Here is a 22,840-nt window from a genome sequence, read left to right on the forward strand (position 1 = left end):
TCATACTATTAGATTTGTCGACCATTCTATATTTCATCCGTCTGGTTTGAGGCGCTTTTACCTAACATTCCTTACACGTACGCATCAATAAACAATACTCATTATTGCTATCTTTCAACGTTTGTAATGAAAAGGAAATTTTTTGTGCCTTGTATTATCTTTGATAAAGTTAGAAAGAACCATTGGTCCACAAAAACCAACCTTCACGAGGGTTGTGGTCACACAACCCTGAGAACCATGAGAAATCCTTAAGAACCCTATTCCTCGATTGATCTCCCTTTCCCAAAACCTGCTAAGCAATGATGACTCCACTAGCCTGTCCAAAATGGTGATGAAGCAGGAACATCATCAAAACACAAAACCCTTCCCTTCCCCTTCCTAAGTTTCATGATTCTTATCAGAAGCAATAGTAAGGCCAGACACTGCATGTATCCTTTTCCAAGTTTCCCAAATTGAAAAAGGTCAAAATGGAAGTGGGGCTTCTGCTGCCCACTTGTGTCTTTGTGTGTGTGAAGTAAAAAAGGAGCAGGCCCAAAAAGAAAATAAAATTAAAGAAAATAAAGAGGAAAGAAGGAAGAAAAGTAAAGGAGTTAGTAGCAGTAAAAGCTGTCACAAGCCCGTACAATCTTTTCTCAGTCTGTCTAGGCATTTGCTTCAGGCACCAACTCATATAATATTCACTCCCCCCCAGCTTTTCTTTTGTTTTTTGCTTAGACTTTCTTTCTTTTCCTTCTTTTCTGTACAATACTCGGTGTCTCAAGATTAACATACCTAAGTCCACTATATAAAACAATTCAACAGGCTCCTCAAATATGAATCTGCCAAAGATTGCCTTGCGACTAATTGTTTCGTATCTAAATAGAAGTATAATTTCAGAATATTAAGAAAATTTAGTAAATATTTTGAGAGCACTTGTAAATACTGTACAATTTCTTAGAAAAATTAATACAGTTACATAATTATATTAACATGCATGTCTCCAGCCCAAAAAAATCTCAATAGAGTTATCTTGTTTTTTGCTTTGTTTTTTTTGGCTTAAGTTCTCTCTCTCTCGCACAAAGTGTTTAGTTTATGGATTTCCGTAGAGAGATGTCAGAGACAAGAGCTGCCACAGAGGCAGCTTAGCTGCAGGACCAGAAGCTGCAGAGATGTTGCAGTCATAATATGTGCACAGACTCTCTCTCTCTCTCTCTCACACACACACACTAATAAGTCACTTGCACAGGGAAGAGAGAGAAGAGATGTTGCAGCACTGTAATCAGAACCATGAGTTTTATCCATGTACAGAAGATTCTGCAGCCCAATGGTCCCTGAAATAAATATACCTACTCTACTCCCTCCCTCCCAAAGCCCAAATACCGATCTCTCTCTCTCTCTCTCTCTCTCTCTCTCTCTCATATTTTTTTGTTCTTGCTTTGTATTTCAACTTTTGCTTGCTTCCTTCAGTTGGGGGCTTGCGCGTATCGTGTATATGCATATGATGAGTGGTGGAATGAGCAGCAGATTCCCCTTCACCGCCTCACAGTGGCAAGAGCTGGAGCACCAAGCCCTCATCTACAAGTACCTCATCTCTGGCATCCCAATCCCTCCTGACCTCCTCTTCTCCCTCAAGAGAAGCCCCTCCTGCTTTGACTCTTCCCATTTCTCTCCCAAGTTCCTGTCTCACCAGCCCCAACATGGTATGCTCTCTCTCTCTCTCTCTCTCTCTCTCTCTCCAACGCTAACAATCCTTTTCTTTTGTTTGTCTTGTCCTGGGTTTTATCTTTTCTTTTGAACTTTTGGTCTTCTTTTTTCTGGGTTTTGTTTGGGCTTTTGCTGTTTGTGGTCCCTCTTATGGCTAAGAATTGATGGTTCTTTCTTTTGTTGGTATGGTCGTGCTCTGTTACTGGGTGCAGTGGGATGGAACTGTTTCCAAATGGGTCTGGGGAAGAAGATAGACCCAGAGCCAGGAAGGTGCAGAAGAACAGATGGGAAGAAGTGGAGGTGCTCTAAAGAGGCCTACCCAGATTCCAAGTACTGCGAGAGGCACATGCATAGAGGCAAGAACCGTTCAAGAAAGCCTGTGGAAGTTTTGTCATCAATCTCATCTGCTTCACCAACCCCAACGCCAACTGCATCGATCACCCCTTCCAATAAAAGCCCCTACTACTCTCACAATCCAGCCACAAACCCTCAGTCCCTCTCCTCTCTCTCCACCTCTGACCATTCCCACCATAACCACCCAAGCCATCCTCACCATTCTTATTACTTCTCTTCAAGGCCTCCTGGCAACATCGCTTTGTCCGCGCAAGACAGCAGCACCACCAACTTCCTCCTCGATTCCGGATCATATTCCCAAAGCGGCCAAGATTACAGGTTACTTTTCTTGTGAAGCTAAATTTGATTTTTCAATGTTTAAAGTTGGTTGCTCAAAGATCCGTTGCTGATGTGGGCGAGGTATGTCTCTTTGCTTTTTGTGGGAAGGAAAAACAGGTATCTTTACGGGCTGAAGGAGAACCATGTAGATGAGCATGCCTTCTTTGCAGAGCCGAGCGGGAGCATGAGGAGCTTCTCCGGTTCATCCATGGATGACTCTTGGCAGCTCACACCCCTCGCCATGAGCTCTTCCTCCAAGCAGAGGAGTTGCTCGGCCTTAGAGAGTGACTACTCCTACTTGCAGCTTCAGAGCCTCAGCGATGTCTCGAAGCACTACAAGCAAGACGTGAAGTGCGAGCTGATGATGCCCATGAAGATGGAGAGAGACGAGGAGGAGCCCCAGAAGACGATCCACAGGTTCTTCGATGAAGGGCCGATGAAGAGCAGAGACAACAGCTCTTGGGTCGATGTGGAGGACAACAAGTCGTCGAATAGCTCATCCATGTCGACGACCAAGCTGTCCATTTCCATGCCCTCCTCAAACGACTTCCCAGCATTCAATTCCAGAAGAAACTATGGTCAGGCTCATTCCACCACCTTTATCTCCCACGCTTAAAAACAGGTTCTTGCTTTTGATGCTTAATTCAAAACAAGAAGCTAAAATCCACAACTTTGATAGTTTCTCATGCATTCAAGAAAACAAAAAAAGAACCCTCTCTCTCTCTCTCTCTCTGAATTTTTCTGCTAAGTGAACTCAGTCTTTGATTGCAGATGGTTGAGCCCTGAAAGGAGGACTATCTCAGGGGATCTGGAAAGCTGTGACTGCTGTCTGTCTGTGTGTTTGTGTCTCCTTAGAGCGGTTTGGACTTTCATTTTCTTCAAGTGAGTTATGGGGATTTTTATTTTTATTTTTATTTTTTTTCCTTTTTTAAGCTGTCTTTTGGGTGGTGGGTGGGTGTTTGCTAGAGATGATGAGTTGGGGGTTGTTCTACAGTTATTGTCATTCGTTTGCTTTGATAGATCAAAGGAGAGAGTGCTTCAGTTATCAAATCTGTTCACGGTCCTTTCTCTTACACATTCACTTTCATGACAAGATCAGATCTTTTTTAAGTAGGTGGGTTTTTCGAATGCAAAGATTTCTGTTTCTTGGCAAGGTGACATGGAGAATATGTGTTTCCTTTTCTCCTGGGTTTCCTCTCATTTTTCATGGGTTTCGGTTGCTTTCGGAGGGGAACAAGAGACCCAGGCTTGTCATTATTGTTGGTGGGCCAGGACGTGGGCCCGTTACTTGGTCCTGTCGCTTCTGAGTTCTTATGATTCAAGCCCAGTCTGTTTGGTGCAGAAGTGGGCCCCATCTTTGTTGTCATCAACCCAAGGCAAATTGCATTTAGGACAACCAGCATCCGAGTCCCCTCTTTCATGCGTGGGGGGATCCTCACATTCGAGTGTGCTCCTGAATTCGAAGCAAACCCATGTTGGGTTAGCTTCACTGCACCGCCTCACAGTTCGTACGCAAACCAAGAGTAAAGTAATTTTTGGCTTCTGAGCTTTCAATTTTGATTGGTATATTGAATTTTCTTCCATGGGTATTTTGAATTTTTACTGCTAGTTGGGTAAATTTTTACATGGAAGTTGGGTCCTTTTGTACTTGAAAAGGAAAGCCCTTAATCTTCCTCATTAGATCCGTTCTTTTACGCTAAACCGAATCGGACGCTCAATCAATAAGAAGGGCTTTTCTCAGGTAATGACAGATGCTGGCTACGTTTCCAATTAGAAGATAATGCCAAAGGAATTCAGGGAATGGATGACCCTTCCGTCTAATCACAAAATTCAAGATTTAAAATGAAGAAGACAGAACGATGATTTTTTGCTGTTCAGGGAGTTAATTACCCACTAGACATGGCTCGCCTCTATCCAAGATTCCAACATCACAATTTCATTTTCATCATTTTCATCTAATTTGCGGAGTAAATGGGCTTTTAAATGTGATATTTCGTTAGTGATCCTTTTGAGTCATTGACTTGTTACACGAATTTGAATTTCATATTTCCGTTTGGTAAAGAAATATAATTATCCTCATATACCAAACGTTCGAACTCAAGTAAACAAATTATACACCACTTCCCCGAACGAAAGAAGGAACTCCAAAAGTGAAGCCTCACCTGCCGCCGCATGAAGTCGAAATAGAGCCGTGGCTGTTTCGCACCTTACACTACCCAAGAGTTTGAGACTCAAAGGATTTTTTACTCGATGTTAATTCGTGACCTTGTGAAGGTGCAGGCGTCTATACATACATACATACATATATATATATATATATATTATATGTATATATATAGATTCACCCTGATAGGTGGCGACGATGCTGACACAACAAGGGCCTAAGGGGGAGGAAACGGGACTTTACTTATTTACTGGTCCCCATGATGAAAGTGGCTGTTTTTACCGGCGAAAAAGGAAACAGGAGGAGCCTCGGCATTTAAAAAGGGGCACCTGTCTGATGAAAACTCTGACTCTGACTCTGTGGCCTCCCTCTGTCCGCTTCTGAACCTTCTGGTGGGAGTGGGTCTGGTCCGGTCGCATCACTTCAAAACACCCCAAACAAAGATTAAAAAATAAAATAAAACAAAATTCAGGAGAGAGAGAGAATGTGGGGGTGAAGGGGAAGGAGAGGAGAGGAGGGGGTCCAAGTTCAGTGTCTGGGGGTGATGATGCAGATGCAGACGTACAGAAAAGAGAGAGTATGCTATGCTCTCAGCCAAAAGAGAAAACAAAAGTGAGGCACGAACAGAGAGAGACTTTGGAGGGACTGGACATTACTCAGTGGGCAAATAGAGTGGGCCTCATCAGCCCGACCATCCCCCACCCCCCATTCATTCAGAGTCAGAGTCTGACCACCACCCACCCACACACCCCCAAAAAGCCAGAAACCCACCTGAGCCCCTTGGCATTTGCCCACCTAAACCCCCCTCCTCTTCTTCTCTTCTGACACCTTCATGCCTTCTGCTATTATTTCTGCACCAACTTCACTCAGTCAAAGCGCTGTCGTTTCAAGCCCAAAAAGAGGATAGAGAGACAGACAGACAGACTAGAGAGAGAGAGAGAGAGACAGAGAGAGATTCCACTCTTTCTGAACACCTCTATTTGTTTGCTTCCCCAACAGCTACAGTTTCCTACCCTGTTACCAAGCTATGACAAATTTGTTGTGTTTGATGGATGGGGATCAATTAACCTATGGAAAAAGTGTTGCAGAGTAAATATAGGCTGGCGTCGCCAAAAGAAATGGATGATGTTCTATAGACAGCACAGTGATTCCCAGTTTGCGGAAGGATATCCTACTAAAAGGACCAAAAGAGAGGATCTCTTTCTGGACAAAAGAGACCGATTTTGTCCCGTCCCGGCAATTGGGTTGAAATGTGGTCTAATCTTCATCATCAACTGCTTCATCTCGATTCCGCTTCTCTTTATCCGCCCTAAATTCCCCATCGCTCTCTTGAAGCTCCGCAGAATTCTCTCTGACCGGGCTGCTTTCTGGCCGTTGCTCCTCCTCCTCGTCTGATTCTGACCATGCCTTCCTCCGTCTACTTGCATTTACTGGAGGCACAGCCTTTACAGGAAAAAGCAGAACATATCAGAACAAGAGAGAATTGAATAACTGCATCATAGTATATGTCATCCATGAGTATCTGATAAGCATGCTTCATTGTTCACCATCGGATTTTGGCACCTAAAACTCACTGAAGCAGTTTTTGCCAGTCTTCACTCATTAATAACGATGAAATTTGAAAGGAGACAACTGTCACTCATCACAGACAATGCTACTAATCAAAAGAAAATTAGTTACTAGCAGTTCTCATCACCTCATCCTCAGCATCAGAATCTTCGAGCCCGGCTGCTGCAAGTACACCCTGGGCATTTTCTTCGGCCTCATCATCTTGATCATGGATTTGATCAGCAGGCTCCCCATAATTTAAGTGGGCATCTTCATCTTCCTGATCATCAATTTCTGCTTCAGCTTCCTCCGTCTCATATTGCGACTTTGAACTTCTCTCCTTCTTTCTTCTCTTACCACCTTTTCTCCTCCTCTTCTCGCTATGCCCACCCTCTTCATCATCAGCATCAGACCTTTCCCTCCGCTTAGAAGCAGGCATGCTACTCTTCCATTGTTCCTAGAGATCAAGTACATCCAAATAAGTGTAAATTCAAAATTTAGATCAAGTGCATACACTTGGGACTTCACATCATCTAATCAATGGTGCAGGATCTTTGTATGGTAAACAGATCCATTTCCCTAATAAGCTCCATCACAAGTAAAAATAGTTTTGACTTCTCAAAGCAAATGCCAGACAAGTAGATTGTCACTACCTAATATCCATGTGACATGCTACTAATAGAAGAGACTATTTGCAGCCAACGAGAACCTCAAACCATATGAGACAATTTCTTTAGAAATCAAAACTTCCAACAAATTCTTTCTGTTTCCCTCAATTTCTCTTTTCAATACAAGATAGTGGGAGGAGATCAAATATCATATAACTAAAAGAAAATTTTCAAACAATTTCCAGGCCCTCACCTTTACACGCCGGAAGTGCTCCTCTTGTTGCTGAACCCGCTTCTGCTCATCCTCCAGTTTTCTCTTTTCCAACTGTTTGAGTGAATAATGAGTGAGGTCATATCTTCACAACAATAGCAAATAGAGAGCTCAATTAATCTGTTGATGTCAGAGCAAATTCACAGTAGCACACCTGCTTCTTCCTCTGTTCTTCAGCTTTCCGGCGGGCTTCCTCAGCCAGTGCAAGCTGTCGTGCAAGTTCTAGTCTTTGCCGTGCCTGCTCTTCCTCGCGCTGAGCTACCTCACAGTGAACTTTTGCAGCCTCAAGTAAGTGCTTACAATATCCAACATGTGTATCAATTTTCTTCTCATCAAACCCATGATAATGAAGATTGGCACCAGCAGCCATCTGACTAAACACACGCACAGCATTCTGAAGCTCAGCAACTGCTGAACGCACCTATAACATCCAAAGTATAAAGACTCAATAATACTACTTTGAAGGAGAAGAAATCCTATCAGTCAGAATAGTCATTCAGTCAGCATAGAGCCCGAAAAAGAAAATTAAGTAGGCTTTAATTTCTCGAGGCATTTGAAGATTATCGTCCAATTACAGGAGTTCAATTGCCACGAGTGTGAAACTAGAGTAAAAAAGGATCGAAGAATGATACAAGGCAAAATTCAGAACCCAACATGTGCAACAAAATTTATCACTTGTGAAGTTCTCTGCCATGCTTGTTTATCAATCATTTATTTTTTCTCTACCACTGTGCAAGTGCATAACTGATAACCAGTGTTGACTTAATCAAGCAGAAAAAGAACATAGAAACAAGCGAGAAAACAAAGAGAAATGATAAAACCAAGCATTAAATCTTCAAACAACCTCATCCGCTGTTCTCTTCTGTTTTTGCAGTGTCGATGCTGAGAATTTCTGCATTGCAACACCAGCATCAAACCTTAATACATAATTTGCAGGTGACAAGTGGATGGCCCTTAACAAAGTTTTCTTGCAGTCTTGCCACTGTTCAGCTTCATAATGAGTGCGCGCCATATAAAGAAGAATATGAGAGTCTGTATTGTGATAAAACTTCCGCAAGCAATTTTGATACTGCATTTAAAATCAAGTGAAGTAAGCACATGATGGCCTTGGACAAGTCTGTGAGAGAGAGAGAGAGAGAGCCCATGCTTACCATTTTCACAGCCAATGCAAAGTTTCCTTGAGCAAAATAAACATGTGCTATATTGACCCACACGTCAGGCAACTGAATAAATATACTTCCACTTGCAGCTTCTTGAACCTATGTTAGTCAGCAATGAGTATGGCATTTAAAAAAAGTTCTCATGAGACAACCGCAGTATGAGTTTAAGCTTGCCTGCGTGAAGATATCTTTTGAAACATCGAACTGCCCCTTCTCGGCCAAGACCACTCCAGCACCATTGGCAGCATATAAGTTAGAATTATGCTGAACTAGAACCTACAAAATATGCAATAATTTGCAAAATTGGGGCTTTTTATGTCAAGTCTGTCAATACCACTACAATAAAAACAATAAAGATTATAAAAAGACATACAAGAGAGGAAATGAAAAAGATGCGCGTATCAATGTTCTTTTACTGGTATTAAATGATAACAAGAGAATAAAAAATCAACTTTTGCAATGCTCCTTTTAAGTCTGGCAAAGAATCAGCCAAAATCTGAAGATGCCAGAATGAACTTTAGAAACTATCTTACACATACGGTCAACTATTCAGTAGTAGGTCCCTTAATTGATTTTCTGCATCGATCACTCTGATCGTTCAGCTTGTTCACTAGTGAGTAGTACCTTAATTAATTTGGTTGCTTTCTATTTTTTCATTTGAGCTAATAATAGTCCTGTCTATTTTTGAAGACTGCACTTGCAAAATAATACCATGCTTTGAAGTTAAAATAGAAAAAACTATCAAGGTTAGAGTGAGTTCAATTTCTTTAACGAATGTCGGATAACTAATTCTTGTATTTGAGTGTATCAAATGTTCCAGGTAATTTTATGCTAATAATGAAAACGACTTTAGAATCAAACTTCAATCTATGAGGAAAGTATGAAAAATTAGACAACATATTGAAAATTTTAAGTATTAATTTCTTTCATTAATAGGTCATAATACATAACGATGATATTGCATGTATTTAATTTCATCATGCATCTCATAAATTTAGGATTTTAATTTTTATTTATTTATGTATATATGTATATATATTTTCATTTATGTACAGCTGAGTTATACTAAACTAACCAGCAATTAGCAACGAATATATATTTCATTTAATCCTCCATCCACAAATTCTAAATGTATACTTGTTCTGCTTAATGTCCTCTATTCTGCTTTCTGGCACTATGACTGAAAAGCTACCAGCCATCAACATTTCTCCCAAACTCTTAGCTCACAAATACGCTCATGCTAAAAACATGTAGACCATAGCTAGAGCACAAGACAGTACATAATTAGAATAGATTAGAAATTAACAACGAGAATATATCAAGGAAGCACATGCAACAGTGGTGGCTTGAGCTGAAAAGGCAAAAAAGGATAGGAGGCACATACTTTGGTATAAAGCTCTTTTGCTTTCTCCAAATGAGTGGCTTCTAGCTTGGGTGCCCTCTTCTCATTGCGCATTGCAGCAAAATAGTTCCAGTTCCCCTTGACAATGCCACCACACACGTAAATATCAAAGTGGTGGAGAAAAGGAACGGATATTTGTTCTAATATATTCTAATATTTAAAGAGAGCCTCACCATTTAATTTTAGATCAATTTTCAGAAATAGCCTAACCATTTAATTTTAACTCAGAAAGACTGCACCTTTTAGATTGGTTTCATAATAAGCATTCGTTAAGCTGCCATTTCTTTTCTCCGTCAAATGCTGATCTGTTATCCTACCTGTCACCTGAATTGCCACCTCAGCAGATGAAATGACCCCATTCTGGAATTTAAGCTCAAAACGGAGACATTTCTTCTGAAAAGATTGCATTTCGAGTGACGTCCAGGATGACATATCAACCTTTAGTGATGAAAAGAAACGACGAAATCATGACTAGGTTTATAGAATCAAATTCAAAAGGTGAGGCCTTCTTGCAATATAATTCAAAGACAAGCCTCCTTATGAATATAAAACTAAAGGGGCAAGCTTTTCCTGAACATCAAATATAATATTGAGTGTCCAACACTGCAAAGGGATAAACTAATAAAGTTTCTCCATGTAGATCGTTGTTTGCTCACTCACATGTATGCTCCCTCACGGTAGAAGATTCCAACAATATGAAGATTTTGATATCTCAAATACACTCACCAGCGAGAGTGTGGAATAAGAATCCTTCCCGTCAGCTGCTTCACTAGCAGCTCGAAATGTTTCTTTCGCCTTGACCCAGTCATCATTTTTAAGCTCTAGTTCTCCAAGCATGGACAATGCATTTGGACACTTCTCATTCACTTTCAAGGCATCATTAACCTGAACAACACAGGAGAAAGGGCAATAAGTCAGAAAATAGGAGGACAGAAAAAGTACAACCAAGGATGATATGGTACAAGGGTAAATAACCACCAGTTCAATGCTTAATTGAATGTTATTCTGAGCTTTTGAGATGGCAGCAAGCCTCAGATATGCATCTATGTAGTCAGGATACTGCAAAAGAAAAGGACAAGTTAAGGAAAATCTCAAATGGTATGACCTGGAATATTTCAAGATAGGGGATAGTTCTATGTCAAGAAATTAGAAACATAAGCCAGAAGAACTAGATTACATTATTGGTACGTCAAAAGGTAGAATTATGAGACAGAACATTCATAAATTGGGATTTCCAGAGTACATAATTCTGAGTGTACTGTAAGCTATTCACAAATGTGATACTGGCCTATAGAACAGATCCAAATCATTATTTTTTATGAAACCTCAATTTAATTAAAACAAGGAAAAGCATCAAAGTTTTTCTTTTATAGTCAGTACATAACATTAGCAAGGTCTTTTAACGCCAGTTAGTGACTGTTATTTGATTGTTGATAAATAATCCAACACCTAAATATGCGGACATACCTTGTAAATTATCAATCTATATAATATACTTGCAATTTCCATTCTGTGCAGCTGCTCCAGTAATCTTGCCAGATTGAAAAGTGCTGTCACTTTATTCCAAGGTAATTCCAGGTTTACATTATCTGCTTCAAGTTGTGTAAATATTTGCATATCCTTATAAAGACGAGTACATGCAGTAGCATCAGCAGTGCTGACATTCACTTTTCCCTCGATGAAAGAACGCCATATGCCATCACCAACAGCCTCCTTGAGACTTTGCTCAGCAAGCTAGACAACAGAAAAACATCACACGTACTTCAACAGCAGAACGACATCAAATTTATTATGATAAGATCTGCTAAAGAAAACCAGTACCAGGAGAAAAAGGCTCTACTTTATCCCACAGGAAGTGTGGTTTGAAGTCCAAGTAAATCATAGATATATACACCTATAGTGGGAAGTTGCACTAACTTAGAATATTGAATACTAACCTCAAGCTCTCCCCTTTCAAAGTGGATAACTCCTATATTATTGAGCAACTCTACCGGAACTTCTTGGCCACCCTTTTTCAGCAGACTACGAGCCTGTTAGGAAGTAAGAATGATGGCAAAATTAACAAGCCACAACAGATAGTAAATACCTATGAAACCCTCCCACGATGGCAATAAAAAATGCCTTCACATACAAGGTAAAGGACTGCACTAAAATGTATCAGCATTTTGTTAGGCAAAATGTCAAGTATTGAAAGGGTGTTTATTGATATATATATATATATATTCATCATGCCAATAACTATGTGGCAAAAACTTTCTTTGGCTGATTTATAGCAGAAAGTTTAATTCAAAAGAGAATTTCCTATGTAGGTTATGTGAGATTAGTGAAGTGTAAGGTCTGCAGTACTTGGGACAAGTCAAAGGCAAGTTTGGATTTCACTCCAGTGGCCACCCTTCTAACATGGAAGGGGGAGGTGAGGGGTTCAAATCCCCACCTTCTCAGGAGGAATGAGGAATGGGGGTGGGGACACGTAAGTTACGCGTAAGTTTCAAAAGTGGGTTTCGACTCCCACACCCTGCAAGAGGCAGGGCAAAAGTCTGAGAGTAAGTATAAAGTAGGAATAGAATAAGACTGACCAAAAAAAAAAAAAAAAAAAGGCAAGTTTGGATCAATTGACTATGTTTCAAAAGAAGAGAGGAGAACAAGTCGGATCCACACTATTAGACCACCTGCTATCTAAAGAGATCAAACTTTTTCTTCCCCCATTTGCTATGAGAAGACTGACAAGTCTTCTTGATGGTCTTGATAATTTATTTGAAGGAAAACAATCAAATGTGTGTGTGTATTTTCCTCTTTGCCTCTAAATCCTTAAACATTCATAACACTATACATGAGAGAAACCGGTTTTGATCTTTAAAATTATTAAATTAGCCAATTGTCTGTTCTCTTGATGTTGATGTATCGGACGAAGCCAGTGAGATTACACCATCTAAGGAAAATACAAACGTATCCAGCTGTCCATAATATTATAACCTGATTACTACCACATATCCAGCATTGGAAAACTTTCTACATAATATGAACAGAAATAACTTAATTTAAACAACCTTTCACTTTCCTTTCCACATTAATGTCACCCAATTACATGAGTCCAAAAAACTATAAAAAAAAGTACTTACCGTTTTGAAGGCATCTAAAGCAGCGCCAGTGTCAGATGATATCAACAATTCTCCCAGATCAAGAAATGCCTGAATCAAGTTTCCACAAACCCATACTTTATATTTGAACAGTAATTGTACCATGCACGATGGAGCTAACAAAAAAATTAAGCTAAATTAAGTTAATTTAATATTTAAGCAAAAGGTAATTCTTCAATTTTCATATTGAGGTGGCCAGCTGTTCACTAGTTTCGGAAGGCATATATACTTCTACAAAAAGTAAAGAAAAGTAGACCATGAGACAACAAAGGGGCACAGCCCACTATAAAGATCTCGAAGCCAAAAGAGAGATCATTAACAAGACATGGGAATCCACAATATCAATCAGCATTTCCATACAAGGCGTTATCCCACTATACCAACAGTGTAAAACTTTGAACGAATTGTCAACAAGTGTAGCAATTCTGCAATCAAAGCATTTAAATCCAAGAGCTGACAGAATATTCAGTCAAATAAGCTTAATATTCTTCCTGTAATATTCAGTCAATTAAAATGTCATTCTTCAATTGTCACATTAAGGTGGCAGTCATTCACAAGCTTGGAAGGGCCATCTTGCAGGTAGAGAGAAATTCACTATGAGGCACCCATGCATTTACAGATGGAGCTCAAAGCCAAAAGAGAAGTTGCTCACAAGACAATAAATATATGGTATCCAATAAAGCATTTGCATCCAAGAATAATATCCACCATAACACCAGTGACGCATTAAACCAATCATTAATGTGTAGCCACATGGTCACACAAAGCATTTACATTCAAGTGTTGCCATACTATGATATCTCTTCTTTTGCAGGGATGGCATGCTATGTTGCATTCCTGAGGAATGCACAAAGTCTGCCTACCCTAAAAGTATGCAATAACATCTTCCGTTCGCATGCAATGATGCTTCACAAATTTTAACTCCTATAAACAGAACACATGCTTAGGATAAGAAGATGGTCAAGAATGTAAACATATGGTAAACTTCATACGCTGCATGTTACATTGATACAAAGAACGAAGGTATGCATCAAGGCCACAGCCATCATGATTAAAGAGAATAAAAAAGACAAAGTTGGTCACCTGGGCATCACGTGGATCAACCTTTGTAGCCTTCCTCATAAACTCCTGACCCTTTTCTACCTGCCCGAGTTGCACATATATGTGCCCAAGAACCTATTCAAGTTGAGAGAGAGAGAGAGAGAGAGAGTAATTCTCAGAAAAGTCAGTCACTAAATAAGTCCAACAAGTAAATAACAAAATGTCACCGGCAATTTTCACCGACTTACTCTTAATGTCTCGCAATTATCAGGATATACTTCCAAAACCTTTTCAAAATTTGACAAGGAACTTCTGAAATCTCCCAACTTGAGTTGTACTTGACCGAGACCTAACGCATAGTGACCAATGCACACCAGAAATTACAAGAAAGAAATGTGAATGACACCAAAGAATGTCTCACTAGAATCTAATAAGAGATGGCAAATACTGGCAGAGAGAAAGATTTTCCAATTTCATACAAAACAGACGATGGAAAAATATTTCTAAGTCAACACATCTTCAGGATGATCACTTGTAAAATCCACTTTCCAAGCCATGCAATTAATTATAAAATCCACTTTCAATTCCATCATTCTAAATTTGATATTTCTCCATCCCAAGTGTCATCTGTCTGAGTTTCCTCTTTCTGATATGCAAATATTGAAGAAGGGAAAGGATACTGACCATAATAAGGAAAAATAAATGCATGTGGCTTGTTGATTTCTTTGACAGAAGCCATATAGTAGAGACCTGCTTTTTCGTAGTCTCCCTAAAGTTGACAAGAAGCAAGCCCCATTAGGCAGAGGCATAGGAGCAACCGAGGGGTGGGGGGAGAGAGAGAGAGAGACTTCCCATTTTACATGGTAACACTCATAACAATTGATTCATCTGCATCATTACATTATTGCTTTTGCTAAAGAAATATCTTTAAGAACTGAGAAGAAAAATAATAAGCAAACCTTGCTGTGGTAAGATCTTGCTAAGTTATAGTAAGAATGTGACTTTGTTGGCCCATGAGTGGTCACTGCAAGGGCAGTTTCTGTCAATTGTTCAACCAAAAAGTGTTGCCCAGTGAAGAAGAAGTGATTTGCTAGATAATTCAATGCCATTGCACAGTAAGGGTATATCTCGAATGCCCTGTGCATCTTTTCCACTCCTCTCCTAATTCCACCCACTGAAATGTATGTGAGAAAACAAGGCATTCTATCAGCGGGGATATATCTTAAGTCCAACAAACAACCCTATTATCCGAGGTAATAAAGTAAACAATGAGACTAAATAACCTTTGTTTGTACGCATATCCATAATTGCAAGTGCAACAAGGGCCTCAACATTTTCCGGGTCTAACTGTTAAATGAAATTGAAAACCCTATAAATCACAGAGTTAATACAAACTGGGAAGCAAGGCCTAATGTCTCTTCATAATCAAGCCAATATAACCATACAACTTGCCTGCAGAACCCGCAGAAATGCCTGCCTAGCCTTTTCAAATTGACCCAACTTATAGCGACAGAGACCTATGCCAAGTCTTACAGCTCCAGGACAATCAGGGTGGACTATCAAGGCCCTCTAAACAAAGACAATGAGCAAGGGCAACGTCAATAGTCTATTCAGATTGACGGCATTCCTGAACACTTAAACTGAAACTCCTCAACATGACACTACTTACTGAACTTAAATATCATGCTGCAGTAAGGAATTTAAAATCATCATGATTGTCCCAATATAGGGGAAAATGATGATATCGCAAACCTTATATAACTCCAAGGAATCGGAATACCGTCCGCGATTGAACTCAACACATGCCTACAGACATGAAAGTTCAAAATTTAGTACAAAAAAAGACTAGTATAGGAAATTTTGGCAATAAAAGAACAAAGAGTAATTCAGTATCTACAATGGTTAAATGCATGCAAGTATCGTAGACACTGCATATCTAAAGCAGAAGATGATTCAGTGGTATCCAGCCAGTACGATCACATCATAGAATGTCGGCAAACACAACCTGACCAAGAAGAGCAGGTACGTTATCCCGATCTCCATCTAGCACAATCTTAAATGCAGCAAATGCCTGTTCTATTTCACCTTTGCCGAGTAAGAGTTGACCTGTAAGCAGGAGAAATGTGATCATATTAGGATTCTATCAATGAAGACTAAAGATATGGGACACCAAGCCGACTGCAATATAGCGTGGTTGGAACTTGACAGTCTAAATCCGTCCTAGATGGAAATTGAGGCTAAAAATCGAATTCCAACCGTATAAGTAATAGCATGCAAGAATTATTAAGCAACTACAACTCAACAAATGAACAAACATTTCGATGTCTAACTCTTGTGAGGCCTGCGATAGATTTCCCCCAGTATATATCACAAGACCAAAGTGAAGAATAATTTACCTTTTCCAACCCAAGTTGAAGGCTCATGCATATCGATTCTCGATGCCTTATTATAGTACTGGGTCGCTAAAATAAAATGTTCCTCCTTTTCTCTCTGTTTGGTCTCAATTTTCCCAAGGTAGCTGTAATAAGCCCCCAAAGCATTGAGAATCGCTATCCTCTCATACCTCACATCAGCATAATACTCATCAATTTCTGCAAATAATATCGAAAAAGACATTAGCAAGAAAGATTGGTCACAAATTTAAATAGCAATTGCCATGACAAGGAGAAGTTCCTTTGCCTGTGAAGGAAAGGGATGGATATTCAATGAGGCTAAGGGCCACTAGGATGAAATACAGGGAGTGTGAAATATACCGGGACTCGAGCCTTCTTCCAGAATTTGCCGAAACTGGTCGATCTTCCCTTGCTTAAAGTACTCTCTCTGCATCAAAACAAAATTTCAGCAACCAAACCAATGAAACTGAAAGGGCAAACTGAACTTCACGAGACAAGGAAACGCCGCGAAAATTCGAAAGAGGAAAAACGGGGAATCCGAAGAAAAAACACGACGACGGAATCGAACGGCTCGAACTGGCGAGCAACGACCAATGCGGGACGGGGCGGAATCCCGGAAACCGGAGAGCGAAAGCCGAAGTTACCGCGATGATGAGCCAGAGATCGAGCGGCGCCTGCTCGGCCTTGAGGATGTCGAGGATGTCGGAGGCGTCCCGGGGGAGCTGGTCGAGGGCCACCCGGACCTCCTCCTCCGAGTTCTGCACGGGTATGTACACGGACGCCATTGCCTCCGCCCCCGCGAAGCTCTTCTCCACCCCACGATCTCCTCTCTTCCCCCCTTCGATTTCGGCTTCCGAACGCGAGCGCCTCGGCAGCGCTGAAGAAGGAAGGAGAAGCGGGGACCGTGTGGCGCCGGAAAACCCTAGCTCCGCGGTATACGCTCCGACGGAGCCTCCGTTCCGGCGATCTCTCTCTCTCTCTCTATCTCTAGCGGAAGAGCAGAGACGATCGGAGAAGAGAATAGTGAATTAACGAGGACTGGCTGAACTGAGCTTTCTTTTGCTGTTTGTTTTCTGGTTCTAGGACTCGGAATCGGATACAGGTGCGAATCGGCCCAGCGCCGCGAACGGGCCGGTCGCCCGACCCGACCCGGGGAACGACGCGTGCTTGGGCTTTATCGTGACCCGACCGAATGAAATCGTAACCGGAAACCCCGGTTCGGACTGGGTCGGGTTTTCAGTCCTTCCGTTCTAGTATAGTTTACTTCTCTCCATAGGCGGGGCTTCTTCTTCGGCCCGGGATTAATGGTGCATTTGATAAGCATTATGTTATTATGAATAATTTTTTATCATAAATAATTTTTTTATTTTATTCTTAAAAATAAATTATAAGCATTCGAAAGCGTTTGATAACCGTCCAAAGTTTTTATTCCCATGATAAAATTGTACTTGACACCATCCTCATGAGTCATAATTTATAATCAAAACCATTTTTCTAATTTTTAAAATTTTTTTTTTTTTTTCTTTTTTTTTTATCTTCTTTTTCAGCCGATCGCAAGCCTTGAGATGTTCAGTGAGCAGCTAGATGATGACCGACAACCTCGCCAAAGGGTCACTGGCCCCAATCAGGTGTGAGATGATCCCTTCTCGCCAAGGAAAGAAGTCCATTGGATCTCGCCCTTGCCCTAGTGACCCTCCAACGACCACTACCGGTGGTGGTGGAAGAAGAATATAAAAGTCAAAAAAAAAAAAAAAAATTTAATTGATTTGATTTTGAAATTATTTGCAAGAACAAAAAAAATTACAAAATGATTTTTTATTTCAAATCTATTATCGGGAATAAAAGAACATAATCAAATACTATTTAATCTGTTACCAAATGCATTCTAAGATGCCTAGTTGGCCCAAAGTTTAGGACTTTACGATATAGATGATCTATTCTTTAGAAACTCTTATTTAAGTTTCGAGGAACCAAAATTAGTAAATATCAAACGGGACAAAAATGATGCGATGGGGACTAAACTAAAAAAACCAACCGAAATAACAATGAAATGATAATTGTAGTTGTTTCGCTAAAATTAAGTGTGCTAAAAATGTTAAATCTTTTTCCAGTTTTGGTTTTTGGAGTTTTGATACGTGATCTCACTGGTTTCACATGAAATTAGCGATGAAGTCGATCGATGTTAACAAATAGTAAAGATTTAAAATCCACACGTTGAACAAATCATATTATCAAAATAGCAACTAATGTGTAATAGTGCAATGTGGTTTATAAACTTTAATTCAATATATAATATAGTCATTGGATTTTTAATTTATTATAATTCATAAACTTTTGATGTATATTCAATTTTAATTTCCGAACCATATAAAAATATTCGAGGTCTTTGATATTGAATTAATTAAATGATTATATTAAATATTTTAATATAGTTCACGAAACATTAAACATGTCCCAAAAATTAATGAATCATATTGAATAAATTTAAAGCGTCATTAAGTCAAAGTGTATGTATCATATTAAATAAATTAAAAAATATCGAGTAAAAATCCGGGATCATTTGCCATATTATCCTTATATTATTACTTTTCCTAAATCGGGCTATTGGAGCGCGGCCCGGTCGGTTAGATTTCCGGGCATAGCATTTTCCTTACGGAAGCGGTCCACTTTCAGTCTCAGTCGTTCTCGCTCGTCCGTCCGTCCGTCCGTCCGTCCGTCGGGGAATTCCCAGTCCTCTCTATTCCTCGCCGCGGCCATGCCTCTCAAGTGGTAAATCCTCCGATTCCGACCGCCGCCGCGATCTCACGGCGGAAGGCGGAACCCTCATTTCTCCGCCGCGGCTTTCTCGCGGAATCTCCGCGCGCTGACCAGTGTCTTCCAATGTCGCGGTTGCTAGGGTTCTGCAGTGGCAGCCGAATCCGGGGACGACGGTGAACAGCCAGATCCTCGCGGAGGTCTCGCAGTGCGTCGAGGGCATCAATGGCGTCAAGGAAGGCAGGTGGAAGGCTACTCTCACCTACTACAAGCCTATACTTCGAGGTGAATCGGCGATGATTCGTTACAGCTCGCGCGCGCTAAGCATGCTTTAGGTTTTTTTTTTTTTTTTTTTTTGTGAGTGTTTCGGTTTAGCTTAATGTTGATACGACACGGCGATGGATGAATAGACCAGGCGATGTCGCCGGAGATGCCCCGGGATTTCATCGGCATGTCGCTGCCGGAGCAGCCGAGTAAGTACTACTTCACGCTCCGGAGTCACCGGATAGTCGTCGAGTCTGATGTCTCTGTTCAAAACATAATGGAGAAGCTGCAGTCTTACAAATCGAGAGTCGCGCTCATATTTGAGGTAGGACATCGGATTGCGCCTTATCGTTCTGCTTAGTTCCTTTGCAGCGTGCTTTCGCGTATGATGCGCGTGTTCCAAGCAGTGATTGCGTGAGTTGCTGTGAATCTGAGTATGTTTCATCTGGTTTTCATATTGAGAAGACTAGTTATCCTTTTGTCTGGCTGTTGTGTTCTAGGGATTTCAGTATCAACTCGGTGACTTTCAGTTGAGAGTGGGGAAAGTTGTTCCGAGTCATTCCGAGAATTTGAGAGGGATCGTTATGGAGGTAATGAGCTTACATTGCATTTCCTGTTCTGTTCTTTTGCGTGTCACAAAATTCTTTGGGAATGAGAGTTATTCAGTGACAAGCTTCTGCAAATTTTGCGAAGACTTTCTAGCATGTGTTTTTTAACAGTACTAAAATGCTAGTTAATGTGTGATCAGGTCGTGAATTTGTTTTTCTTACGTCACTTTGAACTTAGCAGTATTTCAGTCAATTCGATGCATTTTTTCCAATGTGCCCTTAAAGGATCTTGCATGGCAACACTGCCTTTTGCCAGCATATGCAGTATCTGGATTGCTTAAGCTATTGATATGTCGGTAGTTAAGCTTTGCAGTTAGTGTGCTGATGCATTACAAAGGGTGGAACAACTTATCTTGAAAAGCTAGCTTGCCAGGAGAGAGACCCCAATCCATTATAAGCCCCAGAATACCTTCCTTAGTTGCTCAATGTGGGACTTTTGCCTGCATCATCCTCCCCCTCTTCAGAAATCTGCAACCTCACAGAATGGCCCCGAGGATGCAGCCTTAGGCCACTGCCATGGAACCACAGCCTTGAGGATCAGTGCCAGGGGTGGGCGTCCAGGGAGTGGCTCTAAAACCAACTTGATGTGTTACAAGGGGTGGAAGAACTCATCCCGAAAAGCTAAGCTTCCTAGGAGAGGGAACCCAACATATTGTCTCCTTAGTGTGGGACTTTTGCCTGCATCATATACAATTTTCTAAACATCTTCTAAGACCGTGTAGGAATAGATATTGAAGGTAATGAAGATAATTAACATGGAATCTGCTGAATATTTATGTTTGCAATCTCGGCCCCATTTGGTTTACAAAAGTGCTTTTAGTTTTTGTTTTCATTTATTTTTCATTGTCATTCTTCTATTTTTATGACTGTGTTGCAGAATCCTCTTAAAAAATGAATTGCTGAGAACGTGCTTGATATCTTTTTACTGTTATGGTCCATCATCTCCATCAGTTGATCACATCATGTTTAATCTTACATCTCATCTTATTCAACTATCTTACTATATATTTTATAGTTCTAGATTAATCATCCTTTTTGATGTGATCATTTACTAGATTTGTATTCTAATTACTCCATATCTGCTAAAAATTGATATCCTCTGAATTTGCCCATATATGATTCCTTTTAGAAAGTTGCTGCTACATAATTATATGAAATAAATGTCAATTCCGTGCAAAATGTTGTTTTCTTTGCTTCTTGATTTTCATTTTTAAGTGAAGATGCTTAAGGAAACTTCTCCAAGCTTGAGTCAGACTCTTGCCAAAAGGGAAAGATGAGAAATATAACAGTTGTGAGGTTGAGAGAAAGTTTGAACAAGCAACCTTCTCAAGGAGTTTTTGTTGACAAGGAAGCTGCCCAACCTTTCATTTAGACCAGAAAAGCTTCAGAAAAGCCTCTTCAAAGCTTAGGAAAACCAAAAACCATAACCACGCTGAGGCTTTTGCATGTGGAAGTTTCTTCATTTGAAAACAATTTCAATTGTTTTTAGAAGTTAGGCTAAGAAAAATGAGAAAACTATTTCCTATGTTTTTGTTGAAAATAAATATCTGGAAAAATCTCGCCAAACGCATTTCAGTAGATTTTGAAAATAGAAAATAAAATTTGGAATTGTTTTCTCATACCAAAGGACACTTTACTTTCTCCTGGCTTTTAAAAGTGTAGTTCTGGGGCCTCGAAAAAAAGAGTGGTAGCAGGAAGGCTGTTCCCTCTCTTGTTTTCTTTGAAGTTATATGATGTTTACATGAAGATTTTCAGCTAACTCGATATTATACGGTGAGGGGGTGATATTGTCCAAAGAGGAAACAAGGCTGTCACGTGGTCTGGGCTCTTGCATGCCTTTGGTTGGATATGATATTTATTTTCTTAGCATCTCCGGAACCTTTTTTTCTTACACTTGGCAAATTCCGGTCATATTGAATTAATTGGAAATATGTATAATGCGCCCCTCCCTCTCCCTCTTATTTTGGTGTTTGGCTGCATACCCACTAGTGATTTCGTTCCAGTGGTATCTAACTCAAGAGGAACTTGGTTTATGTCTCGCAGGTGGAGTATTTGCCAATCTCTTCATTGGAAAAGTCCAGACGAATCATGGAAGAGTTCATTGAAATATGGCAAGAAGCATTGTCAAAAAGATCATTGCCAGGTCATTTTATTCATGTAGAACCGAACTTTTCAGAATTTGGCCTCTCAGACCACTATACTTCACAACACACAGCTGTTCAGTATGCTACTGTAATGGCTCAATTGATTGCCTCTGCACAAGCTGTGTCAACTGTGAGAAACTAAGACCCACAGTGTCTTTAATCATTCATGTTAGCGTATTACTCTTATGAGTGGGTTGATCCATTATTAGTGGATTTTCGCTGTATTTTCTAGTTTTCACTTCATAATTATTGTTTTTGGTTTACTACTGTCCTTTATATATATCCAGAGAAGTACAACATCACAGGCAAACTTGAGCAAGTCAGTTGGTTTGGGAGAAGATAGGACTCTTTCCCTATTTTACCACAAAGTAGAAAAAATAGCTGTGTAGCTAATGTAAGACATCTAATATGAGGATTTACTTCATTTTTGTTAAGGGCTGATCCTTGAAAGTTAGTCAAGGATCATATAATCCCAGATTTTTCAACACCTAGATCTGTTCAGTGTTTAGTTGGCCTGATTTCGGGCAATATACATTTCCTCGTGCTCAAGCAAGGGAGCGCTTCCACCTTTTGGCTTAGTTTGCTGATAGTAAACTAATACGTTTCATGCGGTAGAAGAGAATTCTCTGCTGAAGTCTTGAAATTGGTCTGTGGTGGCACTGTTCTAGTGCCATTTTCTTGAATTTCATTTTGTGTTGAAACATTGCAGTCAAAAGTTACTTTTAGCAAACTATCTTTCATGACTTTATTAATCATAGATATATCTTAATACTTAGGAGAGTCCAGATGATTATGGATGCACAGTTTGTAGAAAACTTTTGACATTATTTCTTGTTATGCGTGCTTTCAAGGACAAAACTCTAGTGACAATCATTTATCTTTGGGAAAGGTTATATACTCATACTGGGAGCATCTTTTGGATTTTGTAAACTTATGATTGGTCAATGAAGATGATTGATGCTTACATTTTAGTTCACAAGGCTTCCTCTCC

General features: G+C 40.1%; 3 protein-coding genes across 5 annotated transcripts; 2 read left to right on the forward strand and 1 right to left on the reverse strand.

The window, feature by feature from the left end:
* Positions 1–1,116: 1,116 nt before the first annotated feature.
* On the forward strand, positions 1,117–3,513 carry LOC104436427 (growth-regulating factor 1). Of its 3 annotated transcripts, none has more exons than XM_010049189.3 (4): positions 1,117–1,679; positions 1,896–2,355; positions 2,464–2,933; positions 3,127–3,513. In XM_010049189.3, exons 1-4 carry the CDS (start codon positions 1,280–1,282, stop codon positions 3,132–3,134), a joined length of 1,338 nt encoding a protein of 445 aa, XP_010047491.2. In that variant the 5' UTR covers positions 1,117–1,279; the 3' UTR covers positions 3,135–3,513. The 3 variants fall into 3 exon arrangements, with proteins under 3 accessions (XP_010047491.2, XP_010047492.2, XP_039164046.1); XM_010049190.3 differs by having other exon boundaries at positions 1,123–1,679; positions 2,473–2,933; XM_039308112.1 differs by lacking the exon at positions 1,117–1,679 and having other exon boundaries at positions 1,763–2,355.
* Positions 3,514–5,445: 1,932 nt separating this feature from the next.
* LOC104436428 (protein CTR9 homolog) lies at positions 5,446–17,130 on the reverse strand. Its single transcript, XM_010049192.3, has 24 exons — positions 16,724–17,130; positions 16,440–16,506; positions 16,083–16,277; positions 15,692–15,792; positions 15,439–15,492; positions 15,139–15,255; positions 14,970–15,033; positions 14,646–14,860; positions 14,371–14,455; positions 13,935–14,035; positions 13,729–13,821; positions 12,628–12,696; positions 11,446–11,538; positions 10,976–11,242; positions 10,487–10,567; positions 10,235–10,393; positions 9,491–9,586; positions 8,281–8,382; positions 8,098–8,205; positions 7,791–8,015; positions 7,101–7,367; positions 6,929–7,000; positions 6,216–6,524; positions 5,446–5,962 (listed from the first exon to the last, which is right to left on the reverse strand). The coding sequence occupies exons 1-24, from the start codon at positions 16,862–16,864 to the stop codon at positions 5,777–5,779; spliced, it is 3,267 nt and encodes a 1,088-aa protein (XP_010047494.1). The 5' UTR covers positions 16,865–17,130; the 3' UTR covers positions 5,446–5,776.
* Positions 17,131–18,690: 1,560 nt separating this feature from the next.
* Positions 18,691–22,112, forward strand: LOC104436429 (mediator of RNA polymerase II transcription subunit 20a). The gene is made up of 5 exons (XM_010049193.3): positions 18,691–18,848; positions 18,976–19,118; positions 19,244–19,422; positions 19,598–19,687; positions 21,749–22,112. Exons 1-5 carry the CDS (start codon positions 18,835–18,837, stop codon positions 21,989–21,991), a joined length of 669 nt encoding a protein of 222 aa, XP_010047495.1. The 5' UTR covers positions 18,691–18,834; the 3' UTR covers positions 21,992–22,112.
* The last annotated feature ends 728 nt before the right edge of the window (positions 22,113–22,840 follow it).

Source organism: Eucalyptus grandis, chromosome 3, assembly GCF_016545825.1.
Source record: "Eucalyptus grandis isolate ANBG69807.140 chromosome 3, ASM1654582v1, whole genome shotgun sequence".
Classification (NCBI taxonomy): domain Eukaryota; kingdom Viridiplantae; phylum Streptophyta; class Magnoliopsida; order Myrtales; family Myrtaceae; genus Eucalyptus; species Eucalyptus grandis.